The sequence below is a fragment of the Camelus bactrianus genome, chromosome 21, assembly GCF_048773025.1.
Source record: "Camelus bactrianus isolate YW-2024 breed Bactrian camel chromosome 21, ASM4877302v1, whole genome shotgun sequence".
Classification (NCBI taxonomy): Eukaryota; Metazoa; Chordata; class Mammalia; order Artiodactyla; family Camelidae; genus Camelus; species Camelus bactrianus.
The window spans coordinates 18,094,496-18,116,185 of record NC_133559.1 but is presented as its reverse complement, the minus strand read 5'-3'; the positions used below and the strand labels follow the sequence as shown (position 1 = coordinate 18,116,185).

General features: G+C 37.4%; 1 protein-coding gene across 1 annotated transcript in view; it reads left to right on the top strand.

The window, feature by feature from the left end:
* F5 (coagulation factor V) overlaps positions 1–21,690 on the top strand; it is a 63,383-nt gene that overhangs the window by 10,205 nt on the left and 31,488 nt on the right. Inside the window, exons 3-7 of the mRNA XM_010953837.3 lie at positions 1,560–1,682; positions 12,331–12,543; positions 13,744–13,887; positions 16,522–16,743; positions 18,024–18,189. Of these exons, the coding sequence (XP_010952139.3) occupies positions 1,560–1,682; positions 12,331–12,543; positions 13,744–13,887; positions 16,522–16,743; positions 18,024–18,189 (868 nt within the window). The remainder of the gene's footprint in view (positions 1–1,559; positions 1,683–12,330; positions 12,544–13,743; positions 13,888–16,521; positions 16,744–18,023; positions 18,190–21,690) is intronic.

Genomic DNA, 21,690 nt, shown 5'->3' with positions numbered 1-21,690 from the left:
ATAGTCCTTGGGAATCTGCCTTTAAAACTGCCCCTGGTGATTCTGATGCAGAGAATCCAAGAACTATACTTCGCGAAATTCTAGTATATGATTGGTCAGTAATCTGACTCAGATATCACCTCTTCCCCTAACTCCTCAGAGAGAATTGGTCCTTCATCCTCTCTGCTCCTGTAGCATTTTGCCCATATCTTAGCAGTAGCTTCTACCATATGTCTTATTTCCGAACAAGCTTGTGTGCTCCTTAAGGACAGGGACTGTGTCTTATTTATCCATGTGGCCCCTGAACCTAGCCCAGCGCCTGGCTTATAGTAAATGACACCTCACTGTTGATTTCTGCACCCCAACCTGCTATCTCTACTGTGTGTCCCATCTAAGTAACTGAAAACATTATTTACTCAGTTGCTCAGATCAAAAACTTTGGGGGTCATCCTTGATTTCTCTCTCTCTCCCTCAAGTGCTGCATCCAACCCTTCAGCAAATTTTGCTGGCCCTACTTTCAAAATGCCCAGAATCCAACCTCTTCTCACCATTTCACTGCTACACACGTTGGCCTAATACACTGGTGTCTCTTGTCTACACCACCTGATCTGCTCCACTCTTGTCACTACACAGACTGTTTTCTGCACAACAGCTAAGATGAACTTTTTGTCTCTTTTCTTTTAGGATGAACTTTTAAAACATATCAGACCACATCTCTCTGCTGCACAAAGCTCCAGGGATTTCCCATTCCACTTAGAAGAAAATCCAAAGTCCTTATCATGGCCCATAGCTCCTTACCTGATGTGCACCCCCACCCAACCCCAACTCTTCTCACTCTGGTCACACTGTTTGTCTGACTGTTCTTTGGATACATCAAGCTCACTTCTGCCTCAGGGACTTTGAACTTCCCACAGGGCCAGAGAACTGTCTGATTTGCTCCCTTGCTTCATTTAGGTCTCTCAGGTCTCCCATTTCAGAGAGATCTGAAGAAGTCAGTCAACCTCCCTCACATCACCCTGTATAAATGAAAATGAACATCCCTCTTTTCTTGACCAAAGATAGTAGTTACCCCAGAAATGACAGTGGGTCAGAATGGGGTGGACATGGTCAGAACTATTTCTTCTAGTCTCTCTCTCTCTCTTTTTTGAAGTCTTTTTTTTTTTTAATGAATGGACTTGAGAATCCGTTTTTTGTTTGTTTGTTTGTTTGTTTTAAGGGTAGGTAAGTAGGTTTATTTATTTATTTAATTCTAATGGAGGGACTAGGGATTGAATCCAGGACTTCATGCATGCTAAGCATGCACCTTACCACTTGATCTGTACCCTCCCCAACTCCTACTCTCTTAACTGGTTTTGGGCCCAAGCCATGTATTTCTACCTTCCTGTCCTTATCTGATTGCATGTAACACAGAGTTAATGAGCTAGCATAGACTTCTAGGTTGAAGATAACTAGGTCAACTTCAGGACTGGGAGGAATAACAGCAATCACCCATGGGGTTTTCTGCATGTTTTTCTTGCTTATTAGCAGCTCTGTCTTGATAATCCTGAACACAGACATATTTTAAATCCTTGTTTTCACAGGACTTCTTGGGCCTACTTTATATGCTGAAGTTGGAGACATCATGAAAGTTCACTTTAAGAATAAGGCAGACAAGCCCTTAAGCATCCATCCTCAAGGAATTAAGTACAGTAAATTCTCAGAAGGTAAGAGGAATTTAATATCCTTCTGATGAGGGAAAATGTACAACTCTTTACCACCAGTGCCAAACATTCAAAACCATGTTAGAGAAATCTCCTTTCCTGCAACTGGTAATTATAAAAATGATTGCTTTTATAGATTTCAGAGAGGAAAATGAAAAAGTTATGGAGTCATCTAGACCTCAGTTTTTTTGCTAGCTCCTTATTTTTTAAAAGTTGCATGGGCAAGTTACCTAATTCTGAATTCAAATAAGTTCACCTGCAAAATGAGAATGGTGATGCCTATATTGTTAGATGGATTAAGGTGGCGGTCTGCAGAATTTTCTGTGAAGAGCCAGGCTGCAAATATTTTGGGCTTTGTGAGCCGTGGAATCTCTGTTTCAACTACTCAACTCTACCTTTTAGTACAGAAACAGGGATAGATGGTATATAAATAGATGAGCATGGCTGTGTCCCAATAAAACTTTATTTTAAAAAACAGGCTGCTGGCTAGATTTGGCCCACGAGCCATAGTTTGAAATACTGACATAAGATTAGCCTGACATAGGGCTAGCCTGGCACAAAGATGATACTTAATAAGTGATATTTTGTGGTGGTTGTGGTGATAGTAGTAGTGAAAGGAATATTAAAGGTTTGGACATAGTGAAGTGATTAAGAACATAAGCTTTGAAGGAAGATTTAGGCTCAAATTCCAGCTTTACAATTTCTGGTTCTGTGATCTTAGCATTTCTGAGCCTCATTTTTCTCATCTATAAAATGGGAATGGTTATACCCACTCTATCAGATTTCTTTGAGGACCAAATGTGATGACTTAGGTAATGTACTAAACATGGTTCCTGGAACCTGGTAAGCCCTGAATAAATGATGACAGTGATAATGATGATAATGATGACAATGATGGTGAAGATCACCATGATGGTGATAAAGTGACCACATCAGCCACAGGACAGTAAGTGCCTGTTGTTGATATTGTTCTGATTATTTCCATTATGTTGATGTTTCAGACCACAATATGCAGATGGAGTTCTGTTAGGAATTGATGTAAGAAAATTATATCCGTATTGTAATAGATATTGGTATAATAACATTTAAAGGTATAATAAACTTCAGACCTTCGATGATTCACAAATCATTTTTTCCCACGTGTTTCAGCCATTATACCTTTGAAGAGAAGAATTAAGTAGGACAGTGGTTTACAATGTAGGTTCTGGAACTAGATTCCTGGTACAAATCCTGACTCAGACACTTATTAGCTATGTGACTTTTAGAAAGTTACTTAACATCTCTGTGCTTCATCATTCTCATCTGTAAAAGGGGGATGATAATCATACCTACTTCATATAGGTTTGTTGTCATGAAATCTTAGAACAATGCCTAGCATACAATAGGCACTTGATAAATATTAGCTATGACAGTAAAGGTAATTCTTCAATCAAAATGTTTCCAAACTATGTTATATGTCAATTACATCTCAATTAAAAAATTAAAAATATGTCCAAATAATTTAATATTTATCTGAAAATATATGGATTAGAAAGTGGCCTTTACATGTATTATTTCCTATGTAAATTGTTATCAAACCCATTCTGACAAGGTATAGATGACTGACAATAAGTCAATGAACTAACCTCCCCAGGACTATTAGCATTATCATTTAATCTTCGGCTTGAGGGAAAACAATAAAGCAGTAACTGTGAAATTCCAGGCATCTTAAAGATCCAATTTGGCAAGACTCTGGGTGAGGCAGCATGCAGTGACACAGTGAACAACCGTTTAACCTATTTATGAGGATTCCAGATGGCTGCTTCGGGAATTCAGCAATGTCATGCATGAAGGGGTAATCTTCAAAATGTCCCATGCAGGTTCTATTTCAAATGTGGGAGGAGGTAGGTGCTGAGGACTTTGTACCCCAGCGAAGCTGTTTGCACAATGAATGAACCTTGCAACATTATCCCCCTTCCTTCTCTGTTTATTTGTCCCTACACTGCCCTACAGCCAGAATAATTTGTGAGCAGTTGTTGAAAATGCTCCCACCACTTCCACTGGCCACCTGGTTATTGCCCCTGGTTGCATGAGTCTGAGAAAGGTAAATACAGATTGATGAGGAAAGTCAAATGTTATCTTGGAAATGAGATGCAAATCTAGTATATAGATTAAAACTGTCTTTAGTGGTAAAAAAATAATAATAATAATAACAATTAAAAGTAAAACAAGCCTTCCATTCATTTTATTGTGCCTCCTGTTAAAATAAAACATTCCTATCTTCATGTCTGACATTCACCCTTGCTCACAGCTTCCTATGATTTGAACAATTTTTTCAGGAGTGGAGATAAACTAACTACATGCTGAGTCAGCTACATGAGAATCCAGATTCCTTTATCTCAGAGGTAGATATTTGAAAGCTAGTCAGCTAACTTTCTTATCCGGGAATTAATCCTTGAGCCCCACCACAAATTTAGAATAGAAGAGAAAAACAGCCATGGAAAGAATGCTGGCTTTGGAGCCAGAATGACCTGGATCTGAACCCTATGTTAACCAGGGAAATTTCCTTTACCTCTAACCCTCAGTTTTATATCTATAAAATGGGGATAGCAATTCCACTCATCTAAAGTTATTGCAAGGATTAGTCATAATATATGTAAAGTTTCTGGCATGTAGTTGCACACAATAATGATGGCTGTTGTTGCTATAGTTATTTCATGGCTATTTATAGTGCAGGCACTAAATTTTGTTTCCAGAAGCTTAGATTGAATGAAGGCCTTGGCCTTAGATAGTGCTCATCATTTTATTTCTACTCTAATGAAATAAAACTCTACTAGAACTGAGATGACAAAATAAACTAAAATTGCATAGAAAACTTCAGTTATCCAGAGCATATAAGAGTCATTTTGAAAAATTATGTATTCTGGATAGTTTGAGGTTTACTTTCTCAAGTGTAAGATATTTTCATTAAGTCACTTTGGCTATAAATCTTTCTAAATGTTATACTTACCCAGATTTTTTTAAAACAGAATATGAGTAAAATGCTAATCCCTTTCTAAACCATTACTTCAAGTCTACTATGAGATTTTTAAAATATTCACAAACATTAGAATTGTGTGCAATCTAAGAGTAAACAGACTCTAAATGAAGGCTCACATTGTTAGCTATGGTACTGCCTACAGGTAAAGACCCTGAGCTTTCATTCATGGATTTTATAACTTTTATTTTGGTTTTCCGGGAACCTTGTTGCTTTTTTAATTCTTGGTTATGCATTAGTTAGGAGATGATTGGAAATCTGAGTTCTGGCCAGAAAGATGTTACTGTTTTTAGTGTGGAAGTCTCATACTGGCTTTTTACCCATAAATTGGCAGTTTCATTATGAGTAACACACACAAAATTAGTTCTATAACATCCAGCTGTCTGCTGATAAGCCAACTCTCTGAATGAATGAATGAATGAATGAGTGAATGAATGAATTTTCCACCAGAGATTGTTCTTTGCACCTAAGTATCACCAAATTCTCTTTATGAAAACTCAGTCTTCTAGGTTTTTCCAAACATCCCAATGCTTGACACAATGCAGTCAATTACATTTTTCACTTTGCATCTGAATATTCTCACCTTATTTAGACACTCATTTGAGTATACAATAAATATCTGAAACAAATTATAAGGGCTAATACATTAATTCTCAGAAATCTAAAAACTGTGAACTCTCCTTTGAAAGAGACTTGCATGCCCTGTGCAATGAAACCAGGCTCTTTACAAAGCATCGGCACTCTAATTTGCCCACTGCCTAAATTATAGCTTTTAAAAGAATGTTCTGAATCTGTGAATGCACACTGAAGCATTCACTAAGTTTTTTAAATGGAGAGGAAAAAAAAAGCTGTCCAAAAAAAGTAAGTAACAAGGGAGAAGTTCACAAACAAGCATCCTAATGGGTGACCAAAATGGCTCTTTATGGAACTTCACTTTTCCAAAGCTTGAACGTTCCATTTTACATTTGGAAAAAAAAATCCTGAGAGCCTTTTGGCAAATAATTAGTTCATGATGACAAGAGTAAACAAATTACAAAGCTACGGACTGAGCAGGAAGTGAACAGAATTGAGAAAATATAAATTGAAGGGCTGCCCTTGTGTAAAGAATTTATTCTAGCAAGAGGCTGAACAAGAATTTTTTGTGCTCTAGCATAATAGTCTTTCCTGTCCATTTATCCTCTTTTCAGTTGAGTTTTAATTTTAATTTTTTATTTAATTTATTAATTATTAAAGTATAGCTTATTTACAATGTTGTGTTAGTTTCAAGTGTAGACCAAAATGGTTCAGTTTGTCTATCTATGGATAGATATATATCTACATATGGATAGACATACTGTTTTTCAGATTCTTTTTCATTATAGGTTATTACAAGATATTGAATATAGTTCCTGTGCTGTAGAGTAGGTCTTTGTTTATCTAATATATATATATATATGCATTTATTAATCCCAAACCCCGTATTTATCCCTCCCTACCCCCTTTCTCCTTTGGCAACCATAAGTTTGTTTTCTATGTCTACAAGTTGATTTCTGTTTTGTAAATAAGTTCATTTGTATCATTTTTTTAGATTCCCCATGTAAGTGATATCATATGATGTTTGTCTTTCTCTGACTTAACTTCATTTAGTATGAAAATGTCTAGGCCCATTCATATGGCTGCAAATGGCATTATTTCATTCTTTTTATGGCTGAGTAGTATGCCATTATATATATATATATCTTCTTTATCCAATCATCAGTCAGTGGACATTTAGGTTGCTTCCATGTCTTGGCTACTGTAAATAGTGCTGCTGTGAACATGGGGGATGCACGCGTCTTTTCAAATTACAGTTTTCTCTGGATATATGTCCAGGAGTGGGATTGCTGGATCATATGGAGACTATTTTTAGTTTTTTAAGGAACCTCCATACAGTTCTCCATAGTGGCTGCACCAATTTACATTCTCACCAACAGCATAGGAGGGTTCCCTTTTCTCCACACCCTCTCCAATATTTATTATTTGTAGACTTTTTGATGATGGCCATTCTGACTGGTGTGAGGTGATACCTCATTGTAGTTTTGATTTTCATTTTTCTGATAATTAGTGAGTTGAGCACCTTGTCATGTGCCTGTTGGCCATCTGCATGTCTACTTTGGAGAAATTTCTATTTAGGTCTTCTGCCCATTCTTCAATTGGGTTGTTTGGTGTTTTTGATATTGAGTATGCACTGCTTGTATATTTTAGAAATTAATCCCTTGTCAGTCGTATTATTTGCAAATATTTTCTCCCATTCTGTAGGTAGTTTTTTCATTTTGTTGGTGGCTTCCTTTGCTGTGCTAAATTTTTTAAGTTTAATTAGGTCCCATTTGTTTATTTTTGCTTTTATTTCCATTGCTCTAGGACATGGATCCAAAAAAATATTCTTGTGACTTATGTCAGAGTTTTCTGCCTATTTAACTTTTTATTTTGATTACAGAGTCAAAATCAGATTTGCCAAAAACGTATTTCATAAATACTCTCTCTAAATAATGATTTATATTTCACATTTCATGTTATATAGTTTGTAAAATCAAAGATACAACATGCTTGTTTTATTCTAGACAAAAGGTAAAATAAAATACTTTAAAGTGAAAAGAATAAAGGCTTTGATAAAATTATCGCCAAACTATCTCATTAGTAATCCTTACTCAGTATATAATCACAGAATTTATCCCTTTATGCAAACCTATTTGTTTCAAGGTGCCCATAATTCACTTTTTAGTAGTATAGTAAACAATTGAAATTACTCATTTAATTATTTGAAATTTATATTTAACTAACATATGAATGTGAAATGCTCAGTAATTTACTCTGGTAAATTAGGTGGACATTAAAAACCACTGTGTTCAAATAAACCTGTATATGAAATTCTGACCATTTAAAAATAAGTTTGATATTGTTAGACAACCAGTTACACTACTATATCTAGCATGTGTTAGAGCCTCTTAAGTGATTCTTGGATAATTATATTGGTTGGTCTCATTACAGATGAACAATGTGTTCTGACTGGGGCTTCTCCATTGAGATGGCCCTAGAAGAAATCTAGAAGTGAAATCCATCTCAATTAGGGCACCAGCCTGTCGCCTATTATTAACTGGGTTGTCAGCCCTGCAAGGTCTCAGGCTGTCTTCTTTACGTTTGTGCCCTGGCACCTAACACAGAGTCTGGAACATAGACGAATGACGAAGATGATAATCATTACTGAACAAAATTAAGGGACTGAGGACTAGACTAGAAAGTAGAGACTATGTGATTTTCCCTGTGCTTGGAAACATTAATTTTGCTGATGATTGTGAGCATTTACCTAATCTTGTTGCCAGTTTTCACCCCCTTTAGAATAAATGCATTAGCCTTTCTCACATGTGTCAAGAGAACTTAAGAACACTTAATTGATCTCAAAGCTAGATGATGTTTCTTCTAGCTAGAATATTCTAGAATAAAAATTTAATCCCATAAATGTTGCCTTCAGATGTCTTCACTCTTAGATATGTTTATCATTTAGAGGCAGAGGGAGTATGTAAGATGAAGGCAGCAGGAAAACAGATAAAATTAAGGCGTATTGGGTTGATGGATACAAACTACTATATATCAAATAGATAAGCAATAAGGACCTACTGTACAGCACAGGGAATTGTACCCATTATTTTGTAATGACCTAAAATGGGGTAGAATCTTCAAAAATACTGAATCACTATGCTGTATGCCTGGAACTAACATAATATTGTAAACCAATTATACTTTAACTTAAAAAACCCAGAAACGAATAAATGTTACATGAAAAAAAAAGAACACTTAAGATATATCACATCAGAAGTAAAATATAAATGAAAGAGGCTATATCAATTATAAAATGGCTGGGAAAGAAAATAGACAAAATACTAAAGTGCATTACCACAGGTTACCTGAGCACTGGTTACGTGCCAGACATTTTACATATACTTTTCAGTTCTCATAACCCATCAAAAGTGACAATAATATTGCTAGAAAGTGAGAATATTATCTTAAGTTATGTATAAGAAAACTGAGGCTAAATGGGAGGTTAAGGAACTTTCTCAAATTCACACAGTTAGCAAGTGGTACAAGCAAGAAATTTCATTTTTGGCTTCCAAATTCACATACTTTCTCCCACAGTCTAGCAGGAGAAAGTATCGTCAGTGATATAATTTCATAAATACTTAATTATAGTATCACCAGAATTTTAATTAAATATTTGTGAAATTACATGATCTATATAGGAGATTAGGGAATGAGTAAACTGACATTTACAATGACATCTAAAATATGAGCATGCACTTAGCCAGAGAAAGACAGGAAGAACTTTGAAAATTGTTTCTCACCCTAGAAGGAATATCACACTTTGTCCTACTGAGAGCTTATGAACGCCATTTTCTACTATAGGAACTCCTATTATGACAGTTGGAACAGTGGAAGCATTGCGTCCAGTAACATCACTTTTTAACATGAGGCCATAAAGCATGAAGCATTGAATAAGGGCCATTGTGCTTGATTCAGGATAGCCCTAATCAGCAACTCGCCATGCAAGTTCCAGTCAATAGACAAGTTCGACCTAAGAGGACAACTCTCCTTATCGGTCCTGTTTGTGCTTTGCTATCAAAGCTATTTTGCAACTCTCTAGAGATAATCCTTCCTGTTTGTTAGCAAAGACGCTTCCTTATAAACTCTTTTTTTTTTCTTTTTGATGTAGACTGGAATAATTTTATTACTCACAGGAAGTTATTTCAGCTTTTAACTCAGCTCCTGATTATTTTAACACTCAAAACCTTTTTATCAACAGAGTGAACGTTCAGCTTATCAAATATTGGTGAGCAGTGTCAAAAAGATATCTTTTGTTGGGGGCGGGAATATACAACAGAGTCCCACGTTAAGCTTTTCACTAGCACAAGGGTCACAAACTCAGATGCCTAGAAAAGCCAGGAAGGTAATTCAATTAAAAACAAATTGAGTCCAGTAGGGACTGGTGAACAGATAGGCACTATCCTATCTGAAGGGGGCAGGCAGGACCCAGATCCAGTCAAATTCCAAGCAGGAATTTGATCCAATGTCACCAGATCTCCAGGCTTTATTTGTTGTTGTTGTTGTTGTTGTTGTTGTTATTGTTGTTGTTGTTGTTTTTAAGAGAAACCAACAATCCAGATTCTTATATAATATCTCCATACTGTTAATGTTGGCATTTAGTTTGTTTTAACATGCAATTCTAACAAAACACACCCATGAGCTTAGATTCAATGAACTTGCTTCTAGCCCATAGGACCTTAAATCTTATGAGTTCAGTAAACATTCACTGAGCACCTTCTCCATGCCAGGTAGTGTGAAAAGGCACCAGAGATAATAAGACAAATACAATCCAACACCTGTCTTTGCATTGCTCACATTCCAGTGACAGAAATGGCATGGTGCAAATAATTATTATCTAGTAGGAAAAAATGAAATTAATCATATAAGCTCACACATATTTAATTATAAATTGTGATGATGAGTACTGTAAAAGAAAAAATATATACAGCATAATCAGAGATCAGGGAAGAAGTAAGCTTACACTGAAGTTGACATCTGAAGGATGAGCACACATTTATCCAAAGGAAGAAAGGGAGGAAGAACACTGTAGGCAAAGGGAATAATATCTGCAAAGACCCTGAGCTCAGATGGCACTTGGCATGTCTGGGAAATTACAAGATGGTCCAAGTGACTGACCCATAGGACGCAAGGGGAAAAAAGTCACACATGATGAGAACGGAGAGATAAGCAAGGGTAGATTATAAATGGACTTATGGCCATGTTAAGGATTTTGTGAAATAAGAAGCTGTTGTCAGGATGTTAAGCAGAAACATGAAAAAGTAAGATCTGGGGTTTTAAGGGATCATCCTGTCCACAGACTGGGAAATAGATTGGGAGAGTATTTTTGTGCCAGAGTCCCAATGACCAGTTAATAGGATAATTCTGGAGTCTAGACTTGTCCTAAAGTGATGACTGTAGAGATACAGAGAGGAGTGCAAACTTGGAATGTATTTTAGAGATAATAGATTGCTGTGGAGAACAAACTGCACATGGCATAGAGGTCCAAAGGGAAATGACGCTGGAGAGGTAGACTGGGCGAACTCATGAGTGACTTCAGCTGCCACGGTAACAAACCTGGACTTTATCCTGTAGGTAAGACAAAACTCTTGAAAGTTTTATGGAATGAGTTGACACAGTTGGATTTGTGTCGTGCTAACAGTAACCTGGTTCAGTCTCCTGCCTTCAATAAAGAATTTATGGTCCATCCATAACTAGTCATTTTTTCCCCTATGCTGCCATCAACAATAAATTGGCAGCTTCTGAGGGTATTAAAGTCCATCTTTGTTTCCCATCAGCAAGGCAAATAAAATCTTATTTCTATAATATTATTTCAAGTTTGGTTGTATTATCTTCCATACACAGAAGATGATGCTCTGTCCTATGGAGAGCATGTCAATAAATCTAGATAAAAACTACTCAACTCTTCTCCCTTATGGCTTCCAGGCTCAGAACCTCATGTGGTAATGGATGCAGTAATGCATGTTGCTGCAGTGCCTGAATGCTCCCTTGCTGATGGATGCATACGCCTTGTTTCTCTAGTCATCTCAGCTTTCACCTCAAGGAATTTCTCAAGCCAGTATACTAAACAAAGAGAACTATATCCCAAAGAGAAGTTCAGGCACCAGCTGATGATGTGACACTTCCACCTAATTAAATGAGGAATGCCTCTGACAGAAGAAACTGCCCTTCCCACTTGCTACACATGATACCAATCTCTGCCCTTTCTGACCGCACTTGCTCCATCTCTAGCCACATCTTCCTTCTGTTGTTGAAAGCCCCACCCAACCTTCTGCACTTCTTTTAATCTTCAGCATCACAGTTCCCTTTCTTCAATAAGGAAGACCAATTTCTACATCCTCTCCCCTCCCACCAGTAGGGAAAGTTGAATACACATGAAAGTGTTACTGGTGGGCCTTTGGGCACACAAAGGACTGAAGTAAGACATGCAAACTTCAGAGGGTAGATGCATTTCATACTCACAAGGACAACTAGACCCTAAGACTAGGGGGCAAGAGTTGGGATGATCAGATGGTGGGGATGTGATAAACTGATGAAACAGAGCTAAGGGTGGTAGCAGTTGGAAAGAAGATACGAAATATAGAGCAAAACAATACATAAACAGACCTGAGTGTACTTACATCCCACACTAACAGGCGATTAGACATTAAGATGTCTTGTCAATTGCCATAGAGAAAATATAGCCCAGTCTCTCATTCTGAGATGATTTACTGATCTAAGGTGACTCACTTTTCCAATTTTATTTAAATAATAATTATTTAGATTGACTGGAAAACTAACTTGCTAAACTTTAAATAATGTACTAGTAACATTTCTTACTCACTTTAGATCACTATAGACACAAAGATTTTATAATTACATAGATACAGAAGTGGACAGACGTGAGTCTCTCCAAATAATGAAGGTTTGCTATAGAAAGGCATATATAGCTTTAACAGAGATCCTATATTCCCCCAGACTTGAGAGTGCTGAAAAAGTAGTCTCAGAACTATCCAGATGTTTTCATGGCTGTTGCTTCTCCAGGTGCTTCTTACCCTGACCACACATTCCCTGTGGAAAGGATGGATGATGCGGTGGCTCCGGGCCAAGAGTACACCTACGAGTGGAGTATCAGTGAGGACAGTGGGCCCACACACGATGACCCTCCATGCCTCACACATATCTACTACTCCTATGAAAATCTGATACAGGACTTCAACTCTGGGCTGATTGGACCTCTGCTTATTTGTAAGAAAGGTAAATAAAAAAAAATCAACAGCAAGAAAGATGTTGGACTAGTGAGGAGAACTATAATGGAATGAGGGTCTGGAGTGTCTTGGTATATTTTTGTAAAGCAAGCAGAGAGAGACGGTTGCAGAAACCAGATCACTGACATTGATACCTGAGGGCTTGGAATCTTTCTCTGTTTCTTCAGCCCCTCCTTCATCTTGGTCCTGGTTCTGATACCATGCCTGTATGATCCGTAACATTTACCTCAAGGCCACATCTTTCTAAAAGTATACAGTAGCCTATACACTGCTGAGAGTCCTTGGAGAGAACTTTGACTAATGTGTCTGAGGTTTGGGTTGGTAATTTGGTCTGTAAACACAAAAAACTCCAGGTTCCTTTCTTGTAAATAAGCTGAACACATTGAGTGGTAGGTTTTAAACACACTCAGTTGACTTTATAAGAAATTTCATTGGCTGGGCTTCTTAAGAGCAAGCTTGGATTTTCATTTTACCCCAAAAGAATTCAGCCCATCTTTCATTAAAACAAACAACCTCAGTGAACTGCACTGTGGAAATAATGTGATGGATTCACCATCTGTCTATACATATACACATTCTATATCTACGTACATTCCTAATTCATTTATTCACTACTCACTTACATGTTTGCATTGCCTGGTATATAGAAGATACTGTGATGGCACTGAAAAAAACTTAGAACTTATAAAAAGCTCCTCTTTCATTTTACTATCAGCTGCATTTTTCACACATATGAGAATGGATTAATCTTGACCCTCTCAACCAATTCTAGTGTCTAGTGTCTAGTGTCCCGGTACATGGACTAGCAAGATGACTGTATTAAATTTGGAGTGTGATGCTTTTACCAAATGAGATACAATCCTTATGTATTGACTTATTGACACTGGAGGAAATGGATAGTCTTACTAAAGACTTGACAGTCACCAAATGTTTTCTCTCTGTTGCAGATCAAATTAACCTTTAAAGCCCCATTCCTCAAGACTACGAGGTGCCAGAGAAAACAATGTGGCACCAGGATTTGAATAAGCCTCCAATCACCATTTCTTGATAGATGCTATTTAAAAAAAACAAGAACATCTTATAGTTCTTATCATTTTGCTTGGCTGCTTATCACAAACTCTGCTATCTAGGAATAGCTAATGAGAGCCTTCTACCCGGGATACTATTAAAAGTATGTCTCTTTTCACAGGCACCCTAACTGAGGATGGGATTCAGAAGATGTTTGACAAGCAACAGGTACTGATGTTTGCTGTGTTTGATGAAAGTAAAAGCTGGAACCAGTCATCATCCCTAATGTACACAGTCAATGGCTACGTGAATGGGACAATACCAGGTAACATGTGGGCTGTGCACACTATCCAACAGTTGAAGCATTAGTACCGTTGGTCCTGTTGTTTTCCTCAAGGCACTAGGGATGTTGACCATACTCACTATTTTTTAACTCCTACTCTGAAAGGTACTATTATCCAGTTCAGTGGTTCTCAAGATTTTTTCATCTTAAAAAAAAAAAAAAAAAACTAGGAAGTATAACAGACAAATTAGAAGCTACCTAAGAGAAGAAGTGTGCAGTCTTATTAGATGTAGTGCTCTGAGCAGGGTTCACCTTGGGCTGCCTCTCCGGGACCTCCAGGATATAATCTTAGTCTCTTTCAGTGAGTTGTGTAGTCCCTGCTGCATGGTGACTACACCTTCTTCCACAGAAGAAGCCCTATAGACAAACTCCCAGGTCAATCCCTGCAGGAAGGGTCAAGCAGGAAGAATGCAATGAAGACACTTACAGTGAAGATGAATAGATTAGAAGAAATATGCAACATACAAAAATACTATTAGCATTTCAAAAGGTGATGGCTGAGCAACATTCAACTGCATATAGGATGCTTTTCTCTTTTCATTTGCATGTAGACTCTTGTGAACAAGCAAAACTATAACAATTGTTAAAAGAAAAAACAATTGGCTCCCACTTCTACCTCTTCTACTTCTCTCTGATAGAAATGACCTAGAACCAAAGCTCTTGTACGGGGAAAAAATTGGAAAAAATGAAAATATAACTTTATTAAGTAAACTATGCTTCAAAACACTAAGTTTCTCAGAGGCCATACTCTATATTTGAAAATCACAATGGCTTCTTTTACTAAAAATAACACTTCAAGAGTTGAGGTCTAAATGGTTGTCTGGGACTAAGAGTGGGATAGTGTTGCTGCAGAGGGTCATGAGGGAACTATTTGGGGTGATGCAAATATCCTAAATCTTGATTGTGATGATGGTAATACGGGCATAGACATTTGTCACAACTCATTGAGCTTTACACTAAGAATAGATGCATCTTATTGTGTATAATTTATACCTCAATAAAGCTTATGGGAAAGAAAAAAAAAGTTGAGGTCTAGACACTGCTTTTAAATTGCATTCTTCTATTTCATTTGATTCCATCTCTCCACCTAGGTTATTATAAATACAACCCAGATGACTCTGGGTTGTAATTCAGAGTTTTAAAGCTCAGTTAACTGACATCTCCCTTAGGACATCTGGGCTCACACCTTGCTCACTTTTCTACCTTAGTGTGGTCAATGTGCTTACTTACAAAAATGGATTAACCATCTATCCTGGTGCAGAGGGTGTTTAAGATTTTTTTTTTTTTTTTTTTTTTTTTAGATAAAATAGCATGTCTAGTACTATGGGCCTTAGAGGGGAGTGGTCAAAAGAGAGATTGTATCTGTATCCTGGCAGAGTGAATCATCTATGTAAATATAGAGAGAAGCCAAAAAATACACACAAAAGCAAAAAATTAATAACTCAGGATATAGAGTTCATAAATTTATAGTTGGAAAAGACAGAGTAGTTGGGGTTAATAAGGGCAAGGTAAGAAAATGTCATTAGTAGAAACTAAGAAAAGCTAATCAATGCCTGTAAAACTGCCTATGGAGCAGTGTAAATTGAATAAATATGATAAATGCTAATATAGATATATTAAATGCTGAGCCCAATATAAGCATTGATTTGGGGTAGATAAATGCTTCCACCTAAGCCTTCTACCTTCTAGCCTCCTGTTCTTACCTGTGAGAACAGGAATCTGCCTTGTTACAACAGTCTAAAAAAGGCACGCTCTTTGCCCCTCTTTGGGTAAGGGAATGATTCACAGCTTCAGGGTCTAGTATCTAATTATTATAGATCTGAAATTTAAAACCCAAGCCAAGGATAGAAGCCAGGGTTGGAATCTCCCACAGAGCAAATTAGCATTTTCTCAGTTGCTGTGGGAGCAAAGAAGGAGCAAAACAGCTTTTGTACTCAGTTCTCATTACTCCCTCCATGAAATGTTCCCAGCGGCCCAGCATAATGAGGATTTGTCCACTACATTTTAAGGAGATCCTATAACCCACAGAGTAGCTCGTTGCCTTGTCATTAAAACAATCAACAAGTAGGTAAAGAGGCAATATAAAATCCTTAAAGCATCTTCACATCTTCTTCCTCTTAGGATCAGGCCCTTTATAATTACAGGATTAGACCCTTAAACTCAGTCCTATTAGAGGCTCTGGTAACTCCCTCCAGCTGAGCCCAGATTGGTTTTAGAGTGGCCAACTTCTCAGCTTGCCCAGGACTTCCTCAGTTCTAACACAGAGTCCTGCATCCTGGGAAAGCCCTCAGTCCTGGGTAAACCAGGATGGTGGGTCACTACTTGCTTCTCTCTTGGGCCTAATTCCTTAGCAATCCCTGCATTTCTGAGCTAACACTCCCTGTCTCTGGGCTCTGTAGTACCACATATTGCAATGAGTTCTGGCTGCTTGTTTGCCCTCCTCTCAGATGTCTGCTTTTTTAGGGCAGGAACCACAATTGGAGTGTCTATACCCTCAGAACCTTGCACAATACTTGATGTATAGCAGGCACTCAATATGTATCTGGTGAGTGATTTTTTTTTTAATCACAGACTGCTAATTGCCTGTTTTGGCCACCATCTCTCCCTCTCCTTCAGATATAACAGTTTGTGCCTATGATCACATCAGTTGGCATCTGATTGGAATGAGCTCTGGACCAGAACTGTTCTCCATTCATTTCAATGGCCAGGTCCTGGAGCAGAACCATCATAAGATCTCAGCCATCACTCTCGTCAGTGCTACATCCACTACTGCGAACATGACTGCGAGCCCACAAGGAAAGTGGATCATATCTTCTCTCATCCCAAAACATTTTCAAGGCAAGAAATTCTTCCAACAGTCTTGCTTATGAATGTAGGATCCTTTCTTCCTAGGCACAAACTCCCTCATTCTCCTTTGCCCTTTCAATCCACCCACACTCCAAACGTACATGCCTTGGTCCCTGAGAACAGAATTTAGATACTTTGCTTTTAGACTTCTAATCCATTAGTTGGGAAATGGAGGAAGTAGAGAAATTGACAGATTTTTTTTAAACTGAAGCAAAAGCCAAAGAGGTCTCTACTTCCTTGAAAGGAGAAAGGAAACAAAAACATACATATATTCTTTCTTGGGGTATTTAATATGCAGCTAAAGCAAAAGAACTAGGTATTGGAACAAGTCAAAGATCTGCATATTTATAGAAGCACCAAGATACAGAAAGTGTAAAGTTTTAACATGAAAAGATTATCTTTTATAATAAGATAAGCACAAAGCCTGGCACAAAGAGGAACCCAAGATATGTATGTTGCAAGGAAAAAAAAAAATCTCTAACCAGCTGAGGAGTGAGCTTTAAAGAACATTGGTGAGTTCTGGTGGGGGAAAAAAATCAGCATAGGTTATTATATAGAATCACAAAAACAAACTAACTAATTATTCTATCACACATTTTTGTTATAAGACTGTTGGGAGGAGGGTTCCTGTAAACAGACTAAAATAAAAGTAAATAATATCACTATAGGAAATCATTGTGTTACCAACATAATGTGTATAAAAGCAAGACACATAAGAGGCACTTTATGGGGTCATTTCATTTTCCATTCACACTGAATAGTCAAAACTATATTTGAAGTAATGAAATTGTCACAATATCCCTGGGAGATAGAATTCCAGATAATAATAAAACAGTAACAACAAAACTAACACTATTGAGGTTAAGTGCTTTTTGTACTATCTTAATTTTAACAATAATTTTATACAGTACATACTAGCAATATCTTCATTTTATGAATAAAGGAATAGATGACAGGGAAAATGAGAAATCGATAAGACTTAAGTCATAAGGTATTAAGGATCTGGAATTATGAGAAATTTTCCTTCTCTGGAAGAAACAAAGGAAATCTTCCCAAGTTTTTCCCTGACCTACCCTCTCTTTCCTTTGCTTTTTATTCTTGTCCTTCTCTACTGTACTAAAAGAGCTCCAAACCAAAATGTTCCAGTTGCCTATGCATTACTTTCACTGCTATTATTTAAACCTTCCACAAATTTATTTAAAAGGTATGCATTTTGATGAGCCTTAATTTCTTCTCTCAAATTCTTTCGTTGTCTTTATGTCCTAACTCAGCTGGGATGCAGGCTTACATAGACATTAAAAACTGTGCAAAGAAAACCAGGAATCCTAAGAAACTAACCCGAGACCAGAGGCGGCACATTAAGAGGTGGGAATACTTCATTGCTGCAGAGGAAGTCATTTGGGACTATGCACCTATAATACCAGCAAACATGGACAAGTGAGTTTTGGGGGTTCTTACCAATGTGCAAAGGCTCAAGACATGTCCCATAGGGTCCTAGATACGTGGGGGGAAATGTCATGAATTGACAGCTTTCAAGATAATACATTTATTGGATTCCATTTGGGTCTTCCTTTTTTTTTTTTTAACGAAGTACAGTTACAATATGTCAATTTCTGGTGTATAGCACAATGTCCCAGTCATGCACATACATACATATATTTGCTTTCATATTCTTTTTCATTATAGGTTTTCTTTCCTAATTTATTTATTTATTTATTTATTTTTAACTTTTTTAATTGAGTTATAGTCATTTTACAATGTTGTGTCACTCATTATAGGTTATTACATGGTATTGAATATAGTTCCCTGTACTATATGGAAGAAACTTGTTTTTTTTAATCTGTTTTTATATATAGTGGCTAACATTTGCAAATTTATCCCTTCCTCCCCTTTCCCCCAGTAATCATAAGATTGTTTACTGTGTCTGTGAGTCTGTTTCTGTTTTGTAGATGAGTTCATTAGTGTCCTTTTTTTTTTCTTTTTTTTTAGATTCCACATATGAGTGATATTATATGGTATTTTTCTTTCTCTTTCTGGCTTACTTCACTTAGAATGATGATCTCTAGGTCCATCCATGTTGCTGCAAATGGCATTATTTTATTCTTTTTTATGGCTGAGTAATATTCCATCATATAAATATACCACAACTTTTTTATCCAATTGTCAATGGGCATTTAGGCTGCTTCCATGTCTTGGCTATTGTATATAGCAGGGCTATGAACATTGGGGTGCATGTATCTTTTTGAATTAGAGTTCCCTCCAGATATATGCCCAGGAGTGGCATTGCCGGATTATATGCTAAGTCTATTTTTAGTTTTTTGAGGAATCTCCCAGGTCTTCTTTTTCAAATCAGTCTGGAATTACTCCAAACTCACCAAGAGAGCTTAGTATAATAACAGTAGTAGTAGTAGTAGTAACAATAATAATACTAATAATAGCAGCTACCATTTGTTGATTGCTTGCTATTGCCAAGCACTGTGTTAAACCCTTTCTAATAGCTTTGTTTTAAGTCCACAAGTTAGAAACAGCTCTTATGTATTTTGTAGATTAGAAAATGTGTCGGTGAGATTAAGAAATTTGGAAATTCCAATAGCTCTTAAACACTTGAAAAAATACTCAAGTTTACTCCCAGTTAGAGAAATATACAAATTAAGTTTCTCTGAAATACTGTTTTTCACCTGTCAGACTCACAAGTTCAGATGACATAATCTATTGGCAAGGCTGTGGGAAACAAGCTCTATCATATATTGCTGGTGAAAGAGTAAACTGGAAAAGCCACTTTAGAAGATCATTTGGCAATATGTGTTAAAATTACAAATGCATATATATATATCTTTCGACTGAGCAATCTCACTCTGGGAATTTACTATATAAATATACTAGTTTACAGGTGAAGTGATGTATGTATAGAATGTTCACTGCTGCACTGTTAGTAGTAGCAAAAGATTGGAAGCTACCCAAAATATCTGTCAATAGGAAATTAGTTTCATAAATCATGGTACATCCATATAATGGAATACTATGCAACTGTTTTTAAAAGTATGCAAACACTCTCTACGTACTAACATAAAAAGTTCTCCAAGAAATATTTTAAAGTTAGAGAGTCAAGGGAGCAAGATGATAGAATAGCAGGCCCCCCATTTGTATCTCCTCACAGCGAAAATAATTTGGCAGCCAAATTACACAATCACAAACACAAGTGCCTTTGTGAAAGCTTTGAGATCAAAGTGGGAACTTGCAAAATCCCAGTGAAAGCCGCAACCAAGGAAGGCTGTTTTGAAAAAGCAAACGCATGCTCAAATGGAAGGTACACTGACTGTGATCCCAGCTACAAACCTGGAAATAGTCTCATCCTCTTATAGGCTCAGCTACAGCCCCGCTTAACCTTGGTCCTGCCACTAGCACCACTTGACAAGGGATCCAAGATGAATCCCACCTGTCCATGACCCTGGAGGCTGACCTGCAAACCTCAGTCTGACTATGGACCTTAAAGCAGCCCCATAACTAGATCCAGCCCCATCCCAGCCATGGTCCAAGAGTAGTCCTGCCTGCTCAGGGGCCTGCTGACAGTCACACCCATTCATGCCCCTGGAGGCTGGCCTGCAAGCCTTGGTCCTACTACAGATTTTGAAGTGGCCCTGTCATCTAGCTCCAGCCCTCCAAACTGCAGTTCAGAAGCAGTCCTGCCAACTAAGGGACCCAGCCAGTGACCCAGGGGGAGCCCTCCAAAGGCTCAGATGGGAGTGACATCCATCTACACACCTCTAACAGGCTTACCATTTGCAAATCCAACTGTGAACCTTGGAGCGTACCGTTATCCCAGTGCCAGCTCTGGGACTGAGCAAGGTCTTGAAGGCAATTCCATCTTCCCAGGGATCAGCCAGGGTCTGTGCCCATCTGAGCCCCTGGCAAAAGGCCTGCCAACCACAGATGCTGCTGCAGGCTCAGCAGCAGCCCTTATGATCTGGTTCCAAGCTCATGCAACTGTGATCCTAGAGGCAATTCTATCAACCTGAAAACCTGTCAGAAGAAGGTCTTTACCTGCCAAAATCTGTCCATAAAGACAGGAAGAGGGTATTTGCTCCTTCAAATGCATAGACACCAACATAAGGCTACATAAATCACAAAGAATCAGACAATACGACATCACCAAAGGGAGCTAATAAAGCTCCAGTAACCAATGAAAAAGAAATAGAGATCTACAAACTGCCTGACAAAGAATTTAAAATGATCATCTTAAAGAAGCTCAGTGAGGTACAAGATAATGTAGATAGACAACTATATGAAATCAGGAAAACAATGCATGAACAAAATAAGAAGTTTAATAAAGAAAAAAGGCATTTGACAAAATTCCACATCCTTTCAAGATTAAAAACTCTCAACAAGTTAGGTATTTAAGGAATGTATATATACAATGGAATATTATTCAGCCTCAAAAAAGAAGGAAATCCTGCCATTGGCAACAACATGGATGAACCTTCAGGGCATCAGGCTAAGTGAAATATTCCAGACACAGAATGATAAACACCACATGAGCTCACTTATATGTGGAATCTAAACAAGTTGAACTCATTGAAGCAGAGAGCATAATGGTGGTTTCCAGGGGCTGGCAGGTGAGAAGAATAGGGAGATATTGATCTGGATACCTGATACGCAGTGTGGTATATTACTATAGTTAATAACATTGTATTGTATACTTGAAATTTGTTAAGATAACAGATCTTAAGTATTTTCACCACAAAATTAAAAAAAAATAGTACCAGATAATGTGATGGAAATGGTAATTAGCTTGATTGTGGTAATCACATATATATATATATAAAAATCATTATGTTGTACACCTCAAATACATAAATTTGTTGATTATACCACAACAAAGCTGGAAAAATGCCAAAAAATGTCAAGGTGTAGCACAAAATATATACATATCTGCCTTTT